We start from the raw sequence: 12,253 nt of genomic DNA, 5'->3' as shown, positions 1-12,253 counted from the left end.
CTATGAGGCAAACATGGATGCCTCATGGATCCTGTTGCATAGAGCACTCTGGACCCCTGTTCGTTTACAAAAATTAGATTGCTCTAAGTCTAATAGATGTTGGCATTGTCATCTCGATGCTGGAACTTTAGATCATTTATTGTTTTACTGTCCATTTATTAAGGCTTTTTGGCAGTCGATTTGGGATCAAATAAATTGTATACTAGAAAATCATGTACCATTGTCATATGACACAATTTTATTTGGCATGTCTATGAGAGCTAAATGTCAAATATCTGATTTTGACAGGAGTTGCCATTCAACAAATAACATATAATTGGAAAGATTGTAAAAGATTGAATTATTGTTTTTGGTGGAACTCATTGTGCCACTTGTATAAAATGGAAAGAGCGTTAGCAGTTCAAAAAGGATATTTTAATCAATTTAAGGATGTGTGGGGGCCATTAATAAATTACTATAATGAATAATTAGCACTTTTCCCTACTTACTATACATGTTGATTTGGGGTGGGGGTAGGTTTTTGAATTTAACTAATAAAATGTGGAATGAATGATGTAAGATATTATATTATGTGGTATGTATTTGTTTAATATGAATTTGGGGGGAGGGATGGGGTTAAGTCTTCTTTTTGAGAGAAGTTGTAGATTTTCAAGTGATGTTGTATATTAAACATTGATATTTCTGTACACTTGATGTAAAATATAAAATGAATAAAGAATTATAAAAAAAAACAAATTTCTGAGGAGCCCCAGTTCTTTCCAATCTTTACGTAAATTTCTGAAAACTTTTCTTTTTGCCAAATATTTTGAAACTAATTTCTTTTGAAACCTTTGCTATTACTTTTTTAGTTTTTATTTAATAATTATAAACTTTCTTTAGTTTTTATCTAATTGTTGTACCGAATAGAGTTTCCTTAGGTTGATGACCCGGTATATAAAGTTAAGCTTTAGTTTAGTTTAGTTTAGTTCACATAGGGGCAGATTCACTAACCTGCCCAATCGTGTTCAATCCGTGGCAGGCCAACTGATCCACAGTGGGTCCTTATTCAAATGAGGACGATCGGAGGAACGCCCCCCCCCTCCACCCCCACAGACTACACGGATCGCTGGAGAGTGATCCTGATGCATGCGCAGACCATTTTCTTTGCCTATAGATGGTCTGCGCATGTGCTAGCCCTCTGTGCCCGGCAGAGCTGGAAACTTTTTTTTTTTTTTTTTTAACTTCGCGAGCCCGTGGTTTTAACCCGCTTTAAACCCACGGGTTAAAACCACAGGCTCGCAATGTGGGGGTGAGCAGGAGAGTCAGGGCAGAGAGCAGGGCGGTTGAGAGCAAGATATTCGGTGCAGAGAGCAGGATATTCAGGGCAGAGAGCAGGGTGGCCGAGAGCAGGAGAGTCGGGGGAGAGAGCAGGGCGGCCAAGACCAGGATAATCGGGGCAAGAGAGCAGGGCGGCTGAGAGCAGGATAATCGGGGCAAGAGAGCAGGGCGGCCGAGAGCAGGAGAGTCGGGGCAGAGAGCAGGGCGGCCGAGAGCAGGAGAGTCAGGGCAAAGAGCAGGACGGCCGAGAGCAGGAGAGTCGGGGCAGAGAGCAGGGCGGCCGAGAGCAGGAGAGTCGGGGGAGAGAGCAGGGCGGCCAAGACCAGGATAATCGGAGCAGGAGAGTCGGGGCCGAGAGCAGGGGTTTTTGCACAAGCGACTAGTCCTCAGCAGTCGCTTGTTTTTTGATCGGGCAGCCCAGTCGGTGTTCCTGAAATTGTTTTGTGAATTGCGTCCTTCCTACTTTGCATGCGTGGATCGGATCGGGAGTAAGGTAAGTGAATCGGGTCGGGGTCACAAACTGGCCGGGACACAATCGGTGTCCTTAGTAAATCTAACCCATAGGCTGCTGTATGTTCATTCAGCAGCTTTCAGGGGGAGGTTTTTCAGGATCAATGAATGAAATGTGGAACCTTGTCAGACTTGGCTGAGGTTTCTGAGATCCTTTTCCTCCCCCTTTTTACACCTTATACTTTGAACAGTTGGATCTTTTTGTTATTTTGGAGTTGTTCCAGTGGGTCTTACTTATCATCTTTATTATGTATATCAGGGGGTGGGGAAGTCCCTCTGATGCAGTGATGCAAAAGGGTAAGAGTTGAGCTTAACGGGGACACCAATGTAGTAATACTGCATAGGGGTAAAACTTGAGCTCAGGATGTTGGAGAGACTAGCCCTTAACACAGTGCTGCAGAAGGAAGATAGCCGAGCTGAGGGAGGGGAGCAGAGGGGTAATGTCCAGCCAATAAGGAGTAGCAAAGGCTGAGCTCAGGGAAGCAGGAGAGAGAGAGGCTTAACCCTCCTTTTACAAAGCCGCGTGGCAACGGCACCAAAGCCTATTAATTCCCAATGGGCTTCAGTGCGTTTACCGTGGGCCACTGCAGAAATAGGCTTTGTAAAAGAGGGCCTTAATTTGGTGCTGTTCAAGGGTAAGAACTAAACATGTGTGCTGCACAATCATTTTGTTTTACGGGATTTAAGCATCTGATTCTTATGATGTGAGAGTGCAATGAGGGACAAGGGGGCCTATGCATCCCAAGAGGGCTTAGGTAGCTCCCTTTAGTGTCTTTGCAACAGTATATCACAGTGTCTTTTCTTTTTGGCATCCCTCTTCCCCAGTGCTAAACCAGTTGGAGGAGTTGTTAAGCGACATGAAGGCAGATGTGACCCGCCTACCCGCAACGCTGTCCCGTATCCCTCCCATTGCTGCTCGCCTGCAGATGTCTGAACGTAGCATCCTCAGCCGCCTGGCCAACAAAGGAAGTGAAGCCCAACCTACTCCGGTAATGACTTAAGTTCCAGAACGGGGCTGCTATTATTCTATGGTGTGCAGCAAATACCAGAGCATGAAATGCCTCTTTGGAGGCCTCATTAAAATAATAGTATCAGTCAGGGTCTGCTTTCTACATTGATATCTCTGCATATATTTTCATTTGCAAACTGCACTCAGGGTGTTAACTCTGATCTGATGCCTTTCCTTAGCATCCCTCCAGACCAGCCTAGACAGGTGGGTGGAGATCGAGAACTACACAATTCTGGTGGAGCCAATATGTTAACCGTGCAGTCCCTCCCAGAGCCAGTATTTCTCAGTCTCCCAGCAGATAATAGAGGTGCAAGCCTGTGCAGACCTCTGATGCTAACTGATACAATGCTTTTCTCTTTCAGGCTTTTCCTCCTGGCCCATACACCACACCTCCAACTTTCACAGGTTCTTTCAGTACTGCACAGCTGGGGACAAATCCATCTGTTGGACACAACTATAGCCAGATGCCTGTCGGGTCCTTTATCACAGGTCAGCACATCTAACATTGGGAGCAAAAGGTTTTCAGTAGCTTTATTTACCCATACCATAGAATTTATTATGTTTAAAGGTGTTATAACAGTTTCCACGTGTGAAATTGGAATGGGGTTTATCTCTAGCAAGCATGAACCATAATTTCTAGTACGATAGGTGTGTTATTCTGGATGGATGAGTAATATGTCATCACGTCGATGCATGCGCAAAGGCCCTCCAGATGGGCCCTGAGCCATCAGTGGGGGGTGCCAACAGGGAAGAGGCATGGAGAGGAGAGGCGCTGGTGCTGGCGCCAGCTGATTGCCTAAAGGACATGCCTCTCGCCGCGAGAGGACGTCCTGTAGGCAGTAAGCTGGCACCTCTCCTCCCCAGTGTGTCGTGGCACACCTGAAATCTCAGAAGGCACCCTAGTGTGCCATGGCACACAGTTTGCGATAAACTGTTCTATACCCAACATCTGAATATTTTTTTCTTTATTTCTCCAGACCAGTCTAGACACCTGGTAGTTCTCAGTCTCCAGCAGATGGTAAGTGAGATAGGCCTTTGCAGTTTCCTTCTGTTAATAACTTAAGAAAGAATTAAAAACAAAAAATCATAGACAATGGAAGAGTAGCAAAAGGATTAGAATTTGTCTGGGGCTAATCTAACAATTCGGGAGTGTTAAACCTGGTGGTGTCAGATCCCTCCCCTTCCCTTCCTGTTCTATACTTGGATCAAAGTTGGTTCTGGAAGGTGGCTTCAGCCCTAGTCAATTCTAGCTCCTTTGCCTTTGATTTATTCTTCCCCCTCCCCCTTAAGTTAACAGTTCCTGTGGTCCACAGACCAGATCCAGACTGCACAAGCTTACCTCTCTTACTATCTGCTGGAAACTGAGAACTGCCATGTGCTGGACTGGTCTAGATGGACTCCAGGAAAGAAAATTAGCAGGTAAGATCTAATTCCTCCTTTTACAAGAAACTCTTATGAGGTAAGTCTGAATAGCCACACATGCACTAGATCCCGTTTTCAAAGGGAAACCATGCGCTTTTTAATATTTAGCAGCTGGCAGGATGTTCATGTAATTTGCACATGTTTGTGCCAGTGGCTAGTTGATAAGTTTGGATTGAGGGATGAAGAAGGGTGAATGTGTACACATTTGAAAATCCATTGCATGCTGCTTGTTTTGCTCTCTGACCTAAACACACTCTTTAACTTCTCTTTTAAACCCAGCTAAAACTATGTGTGCTATGGAAGCCAGCACAGAGAAGAGCAGTTTTCTTTCAAATCATTTCACCTAAGTATATTGTCGTTTATCCAGGCTCGAACATTATCCTCCATTTAGAAAGACTGATTAGTAAAAAAGACAGTGATGCAACTTGTATTAACACTGCTGTAGCCTAAGTCTCCTATCTTCCAGCTGCACTGAGATTCTTTCCATTAAAGCAACCATTCATTTGTTCTGACCGCCTCTCCTTCCTCCCTTCACTCTGATTTTTCTCTTTCTCTCTAGCTGCCAATGGGCCCCCTGTAATGGTGAAGAAAGAGAAGGAAGCTACTGCTGACAGCCTAGAGAAGAAAGAAGGGAAAAGTGGGGAAGTCATATGTATAGACGATTAACGGGCCTCTTGCTGCTCTCACTCCCCTTCCATTCCCGCCTCTATCACAGCCCTGCGTTTCTAAAGGGCCCTCACAGGGGTTTCTGGGATTAAAGGAGGTATAACCCCCACTCCCACACACTTGCTGTTCAGCTGCTTAACAGTGTTTTTGAAGACATGGTTTCCCCACCCCCTTTTTTTGAGCCCTTAGAAGAAGTGTCCGTGTTCTTGGTCAAGGAGTCTACTGGTGGTCACTGCATCCCACTTCGAGACTTGAAGATGCTTACAATTCATTTCTTTAATTAACTGCAGGCCTGTGGAGAACAGTGGGGCACTTCCACCCTATGCTGATATTCCTGTGTTATAATGACCCCTTTGGGTGCTGTCTGTGTGCTGCTGCTCTGTGACTCCCAGTTTGCGCCTGCAGGGTGACTATCACTTTTTTTCACATATTCCCATCATCACTGTGAAGCTTGGGGGCCTGCAGGAGTTTGGGCTACATTCATTCCTTCAGGGTGTTATCCAGTGTGACTTGGCAGACAGCAGGAGCACAGCTCAAAGACCTCAGCCCATTACACAAAGCAAGACACAGAGGGTAGGGCATCTCACAGATAAACTGATCTGGTATGTCTTGAGAATCCTTGTTCGGAGTAAGAATTTTTACAGCTGGAAAGCAGAAGCTGCCCTGTAACCCTGAGGGCTTTGGGGCGAGTACATGTTACAGGTTTTATTGATTCTTGGGTAATGTTCAAACTTTGTTAAACTGAAATAAGATAAATGGTTATCCATGTAGATTCCCCTGGTGAGATTCCACTGAACATCAGGGCATGTGAGAGCTAGCAATATGCAACATTGTGCATTTCTGCAGACTGGGCAGGTTGTCTTGAGTCTCAAATCTTTGCTGGGAATGCTGTGGAATTCAGCCTAAACATAAGTGCTCCCGCCCCTCTCTGACCTACTTCCTCCTTCTAGAGGCCATGCAGGCCATGGCAGTGTTAGCCCGGCTTCTGAGACTAAGGACCTGTTCTTTCGCCATACAGAACAAACAGAAGCAGTGTTCCCTGCCCAAAAACGTTCAGGCATGTGCACATACACACACAGTAAATGACAGCATGTACCTGAGACGGGAGAGGTACACTGTTACCCAGCCATAAGAAAAGAATGTGTGCTTCTTTCAATGTTTTAAAACGTTTATTTTTCTTCAAGTTTGCAGACAAAAGATTTGAATGTTGAATGCATATGCGGGGGTTTGGTTTTTTTAAACATTTTAGTCGCAAACCAAGTTTTTAAGGGGTTTGTTTCTAAAAGAGGATGTTTGTGTCTAGAATTTTAGCTTGGATAGGTTGGGGATGGAGGATCCAGGCAGGTTTAACAAATAGCTACTGTTTTTGCTGTCAATCTGGAGCCCGATCAATAAAGCCTGAGATCATTTGAGATTTCTTGCAGCTGCACCTTGTGATTGGGCTTGCTCTCCCATCAGGGCCCAATACATTAGGTGGAGACAGCATTAGATAGAGACAGCTCATAGGCTCCCTGCACTAAAAACCTACTGCGGTTTAGTAAAAGGGGGCCATAGTGCAAAATATAGACAGCAGATATAAATTCTCAAAACAGCCACATTTTGATTACTTAATTAAAAATAAAATCATTTTTCCTACCTTTGTTGTCTGGTCATTATTCAAATCTTGTTGGTCCCAGGCTCTGGTTATCTTCTGATAACTTGCTTGCCAGGGTCTCCTTCTTTTTCCGTGCTAACCATCCATCTTCTATCTCTGTCCTCCCCTTCCGTTTCCCTTCCCTCCCCTGGAGGTCTGGCATCTTTCCTTTTTTTCATCTCCATCCACAGATCCACCTTTTCTCAACTACCCTCCTATCCAGTATCTCTATCCCCCCCCCCTCCACACCATCCCTTATGTCCAACTTCTCTCCCTTTCTGTTCCTTCCCTCCCTAAATCCCATTGTCCACTATCTCTCTCCCACTCCTCTGTTTTTAGACCCATTATTTCTTCCCTCCCAAAGTCCGGCATATGCACATCTCTTTCAACCCCCCTTCCCTTCTACACCAGGGCCCTCCCCACCTGAAGGCCTGCACCCCCCCATAGGCTTGCACCACCACTCCTGAAGGCCTGTCCCCGCCAAAGGATTGCCCCCCCTCCCCCGGAAGGCCTGTGTGTTCCTTGACCTCCCACGCATCCCTTTACTTAGTTTTAGCAGGGAGCAGCCTGCAGAGACGATCGCCAATACTTTAGCGATCCTTGCAGGTTGCCATAGGCCTCAGGAGCTGTCGTCCCTCTGCCGCAGTCCCCCCATCCTCTGACATCAGAGGCAGGATCGCGGCAGAGGGAAGACAGTTCCTGAGCCTATGGCAACCTGCAAGGATCGCTAAAGTACTGGTGATCGTCTCTGCAGGCTGCTCCCTGCTAAAATTAAGTAAAGGGATGTGCGGGAGGCCAGAGATAAAGCCAGACAGCACAGAAAGGAAACCGCATGGCTCAGCGATCGACTGGGGTTGCCTGAGCGATCGACATATTGGGCACCCCTGTTCTAGATGTTGAGACCGACTCGAACCTCACTAACCTCTCCACGAACATATCCTTATGCATAAAGAACCTCCAATCCTGGGCATTCACAATGCATATGAAACTAAACGAGTCCAAAACAAAACTCCTTTGGCTCGGCCCAAAATTAGACCATCTACCTTCCTCCATCCCATTGTCCTCCGGCCCCCCATTACAGCTCTAGTTCTCAAGCATAGTTCTGGGTGTCACCTTAGACTCTTCTCTATCCTTCAACGAACATCTCCAATCCCTGGTGAAGAAATGCTTCTTCAGCCTTCACATGCTAAGGAAAGTCAGACCCTATTTTCACCAAAAACACTTCGCAGTCCTAGTACAATCCATCATCCTCTCCAGATTGGATTATTGCAATTCTATCTACTTCAGCCTAACCAAGAAAAGCCTCCACAGACTTCAGCGGATTCAGAACGCCGCAGCTAAGCTTGTTTTCACGAAAAGCAAATTTGATCACGTCTCACCACTCCTGTCTAAGCTCCATTGGCTCCCAGTAATCCCCAGGATCCACTTCAAATGTGCGTGTCTGGCCTACAAGATCCTACATGGCATCCTTCCTGCCGTTATCCCTCTATCCTGGAACTCCCCAACCCCTACTTCCTCCAGATCCTCCCAAATTTTTAAACTATCCTTCCCTTCCATAAAAGGTATTTCCCATGCAGGCAAACTTGGGTCATCCCTCCCCTTTAGAATCACTGAGATCTGGAATAACCTCACCTCCCCTCTCCGAACCTCAAGCTCCCCCAAATCTTCCGCAAACACCTAAAAACCTGGCTATTCTCAAAACTGTAACACTTCCCCCCTCTTAGGCCTCTCACCTTCCCCCTTTACACCTAACTCTTTAATCTCTCCACTGTAGTTCCTCTCTCATCTTTCTTCCTGTAAACCGTGCCGAGCTCCGCATTCGTGGAGATGGTGCGGTATATAAACCCAAAGTTTAGTTTAGTTTAGTTTAAAAGGATATTTAAATCTTACTTGTACAGAAACATATGTTTTTGAAAATCTGATCATGATGATTTTTTTGTTGTTGCTGTTGTTTTTTGGAGATTTTCTTGCTGCAGTGCAGACATAAAGATTTTGTCAGCCTTGAAGTTTCTTTTCCAGCTGGGTTAAAATTATGATTTATTTTTTTTTTGGGGGGGTAGGGTGGGGGAGGCCTCAGTGGTTGCTTCTTTCTCTCTTTTCTTCCAACTCAATCAGAATTGGTGTTGGTATTCTGGCACCATTCATGATCATTCATTCACAGCTGCCAGGAAATTTTCCTTAATTTTGTGATGGGCTTTCTTATTTTTACAGTCTGGTCATTACAGGGATGGTCAAGGATAGGAGCCATGCATCAGAGCTGTATTTGGAACCCTGTATTGTGGATTATAACCAGGGGTCTTTCTGTGGTAGAGGGTTGTGAATGTTGTTTCTGTAGCACCCCCAACCCCAGCTAATCTAAGGTATAGCAGATCTAATCTTGGGTATAGATTATGGCACTGAATATACAGATTGAGCCATCATCCATTTAATTTTGGCTTGCTATCGAACAGAGTTAATTAGATATATAAATTATGTGTTCAGTGGCTGAATATTACCGCTATCCAAATAATTTTTTGGCCTGTCGTCTCTTTGCCTCAGATTCAGGTCATTATTATATGACTGCTGATGAATGCATAATTGGTTCTGCCTATTGGCCTGAATGATTTTCTGCTCATTTTTTTATAGTGTGATATTATGAAGTATTCTGTCTGGGTGATCATGGGAAAGAGAACATCAAGTTATATGGTGCTGCTGTGGGAAGTCTTATGAGATATGAGATTTTATTGGTCTGTCACCTATGGTGGGATGGAAAATACCTCATGTAGACTAGTGGAGAGAACAAACTGAATAGAAATTGATAGAGGTGAGCCAAACTTCTCATTCTGTGCACACTTGACGCTTAAAGCTTGCCAGTACAGGGAAATCAGGAACTCCAAAAATTCATTTCAAAAGATTGGTTTATGAGTCACAGAATACTTTGCAGTGACTTTAACTAACTGGAATGAGGAGTGGTTTAGAAGTGGAATTTGCCCTTCATGTATAAAGTCATCGACTTGCAGTCGGTAGAGGGATAGAGAGCTGACATGCCTGGCTTTCTGCCCATTGTAATTGCGTTCCATGATTTTCATTTCCATGGAGCTTTTCAGTTGTGTTTGTTTCCAGATGTGGCAGGGCCTGTTGCCGTGAGTCTTGCAAGATCAGGGGGTAAAGTCCCTCCTCGAGGGCTGAAATCCAGTCGGGTTTTCAGGATTTCCCCAATGAATTTGCATGAGATCTATTTGCGTGCACTGTTTTCATGGTATGCTAAAAGATCTCATGCATATTCATTGGGGATAATCCTGAAAATCCGACTGGATTGCAGCTCCCGAGAGGGACTTTGACACCCCTATGCTAGATGTATGTAGCACTAGCAGTTGTAGCAGTTGTGGTCAGAACATTGGGAGGGGGGGGAGTCAAGTGACCCATGAGACCACCTTTAAGACACACTGCTCCACTCCTTTCCCGTTCAAAACATATTTACAAATGGACAGGAGAAAAGTTAACTTTAACCCAAAGCATATTTTGTTTTCTCTCTGTTTTCATTTTTTTATGTTGTACATATAAATTATGCTTTGTTTTGGAACTAGTTGTCATTATCACTTCTGTTTTGTGAATGGGTTTGGGGCTTCTGGGGGCAATTTTCCTTGTCATTGATTTTTAAAATGTTGAGGGGGAGGGGGTTTATATATATTTTTTGTTTTGGCCACCAAACATGAAAATACAAAATGGAAGGGACTGTACCATGATTGTAATTAAAAAAAAAAGAAAATATATACAGCTATCCAATAAGCCCTGCAGTGTTAATGTGGTTGTTTTTTTATCTGAAGTTTGTATGAACTGGGGGTGTGGTGTGTATGTGTGACGTGTGCCCATGACATAGGCTATGATACCTTTTGGAACACTAGTATAAGACCTACCTAGAGGTGATGCTTTACCATAACTATAAAACGTCACATTCTTTAGCACCCGGCACAGAAATGGATGGATTACGCTCTTCTGCCAGCAGGTAGAGACTGAGACATTAACTTTTGGTTACAGTACAAGTGGGCTGTGCGGTCCCCATTGCAATCAGTCTTTTCTCAGTCTCCAGCAGGTGGAATAGTAAGCTTGTGCAGTCTGTGCTGAGGTTGGTTTTGGACCCGTTGGATCTGATTTAGTGAATCTTTCTTGTCCCTTTTGCTGTCCAGACAGAGCTTGGGAGACCCTTTTGGAGGTCCTACCTACCTGGGGGAGTGCCACACTTGGAAGGGTCATGCCCCTTCCTAGGTTTTTCTGAATTTAGAGGACCCTCAACTGTACGCCTAGTCACCTGTTTGGCATGGTTCATAGACAAAAGCGCGCGATGACAAAGGCACGCCGACAACCCAGCGCAGACAACTGAGCGTGAGGCGGAAGCGCGCCGAAGAAAAACAGTATTTTAAGGGGCTCCGACGGGGGGTGTTGGTGGGGAACCCCCCACTTTACTTAACAGAGATCGCGCCGGCGTTGTGGGGGGTTGTAACCCCCCTCATTTACTGGAAACTTAACTTTTTCCCTCTTTTGTAGGGAAAAAGTGAAGTTTTCAGTATAATGTGGGGGGTTACAAACCCCTCACAATGCCGGTGCAATCTCTGTTAAGTAAAGTGGGGGGGTTCCCCCCACACACACCCCGTCGGAGCCGTTTAAAATACTGTTTTTCTTCGGTGCACTTCCACCTTGCGCTCAGTTGTCTGCGCGCTTTTGACCTGTCACCGTTTGGCATAGACTACAGGTTAGAGTGCCTGTGGGATCTGCTTGAGACAGCTGGTGAACTGTGAGTTTTTTTTTTTTTTAAAAAGACATGAGCTAAAAGAAGTATACTGTGGTCCTGAAGCCGCCGTTTTAGTACAGCGTTGTGCATGGGTTTTTGGTGCATTCAGTATGAGTGCTTCAAAAAAGCAGTACAAGTGCGTTTTATATGGGCGCCCAACAGTGGATGCAGCTGGCGGTTGCACAAAATGTTCCGGCTGCCTTGAGGGGGACCCGAGTTCGAGCTTAGACATGTCAGGCTCCCCTTTGGTGCGCACTGCTCATCGGCAGGAGGCGATAGTGATGCCCAGGCATCACCTGCCGCCCATGCCAGGGTTTCCTCATCTGCCAGCGGTCTGGCATTTGCTGTGGCTTAGGCTGCTAGTGGTGTTTCTGTAGCGGTGGGGTCAAGTTTGGCTTCGGTGCTGCGTATTATTTCAGGTGACAGTTTAGCGACGGCCCTTCCCTCGGTTTTGGCGGGAAGTGCATTCATTTTGGCCACAGTCTCAGGGAACCTTCCTCCTATCTTAGAGAGACAGAAACAGGTCCTAAATGTGTCTTCTGCTCCATTGATTCCTGGATTGTCGCCGGGGTTATTTAGCCCTGATTTTGTTAGCCTTATTTATAGGTAGTTGGGGGTCCTGCTTCGGTCCTGACCACCAGGACTGAAAGCATCCCCAGAGGCTCAGCCTAGCTTGACAAAGCTTGGACTGCACAGAATACCATCTGCTAGAGACTGAGTAATACTGGAGATACTGGAGAGCCACACAGGATACTTATAGGGAAGCTTTGAAGTTAGTAATTCTCTGTCTTCATTTGCTAATATAAGTTCAAAACCCACACATCTGGACTTATCTGGAAGGATGCTAACCGTATAGATACTTTTAAAAATAATAAACTTGGAAACTAAAGAATTAAAGGGGGGGGTGGCAACTGCAGTGGTGCACCAC

At 45.3% G+C, this 12,253-nt stretch overlaps 1 protein-coding gene across 2 annotated transcripts in view; it reads left to right on the top strand.

Moving 5' to 3' along the window:
• Positions 1–6,545, top strand: part of CHD3 (chromodomain helicase DNA binding protein 3) — a 131,035-nt gene extending 124,490 nt beyond the window's left edge. For both annotated transcript variants that reach the window (XM_033924010.1, XM_033924009.1), the window contains exons 38-40: positions 2,653–2,816; positions 3,199–3,325; positions 4,818–6,545. In XM_033924010.1, coding sequence (XP_033779901.1) covers positions 2,653–2,816; positions 3,199–3,325; positions 4,818–4,924 — 398 coding nt within the window. In that variant the 3' untranslated portion in view covers positions 4,925–6,545. The remainder of the gene's footprint in view (positions 1–2,652; positions 2,817–3,198; positions 3,326–4,817) is intronic.
• The last annotated feature ends 5,708 nt before the right edge of the window (positions 6,546–12,253 follow it).

This window comes from Geotrypetes seraphini, chromosome 16 (assembly GCF_902459505.1).
Source record: "Geotrypetes seraphini chromosome 16, aGeoSer1.1, whole genome shotgun sequence".
NCBI classification, from domain to species: Eukaryota; Metazoa; Chordata; class Amphibia; order Gymnophiona; family Dermophiidae; genus Geotrypetes; species Geotrypetes seraphini.
The sequence above is the reverse complement of the archived record's forward strand: the minus strand, read 5'-3'. Positions and strand labels throughout refer to the sequence as shown.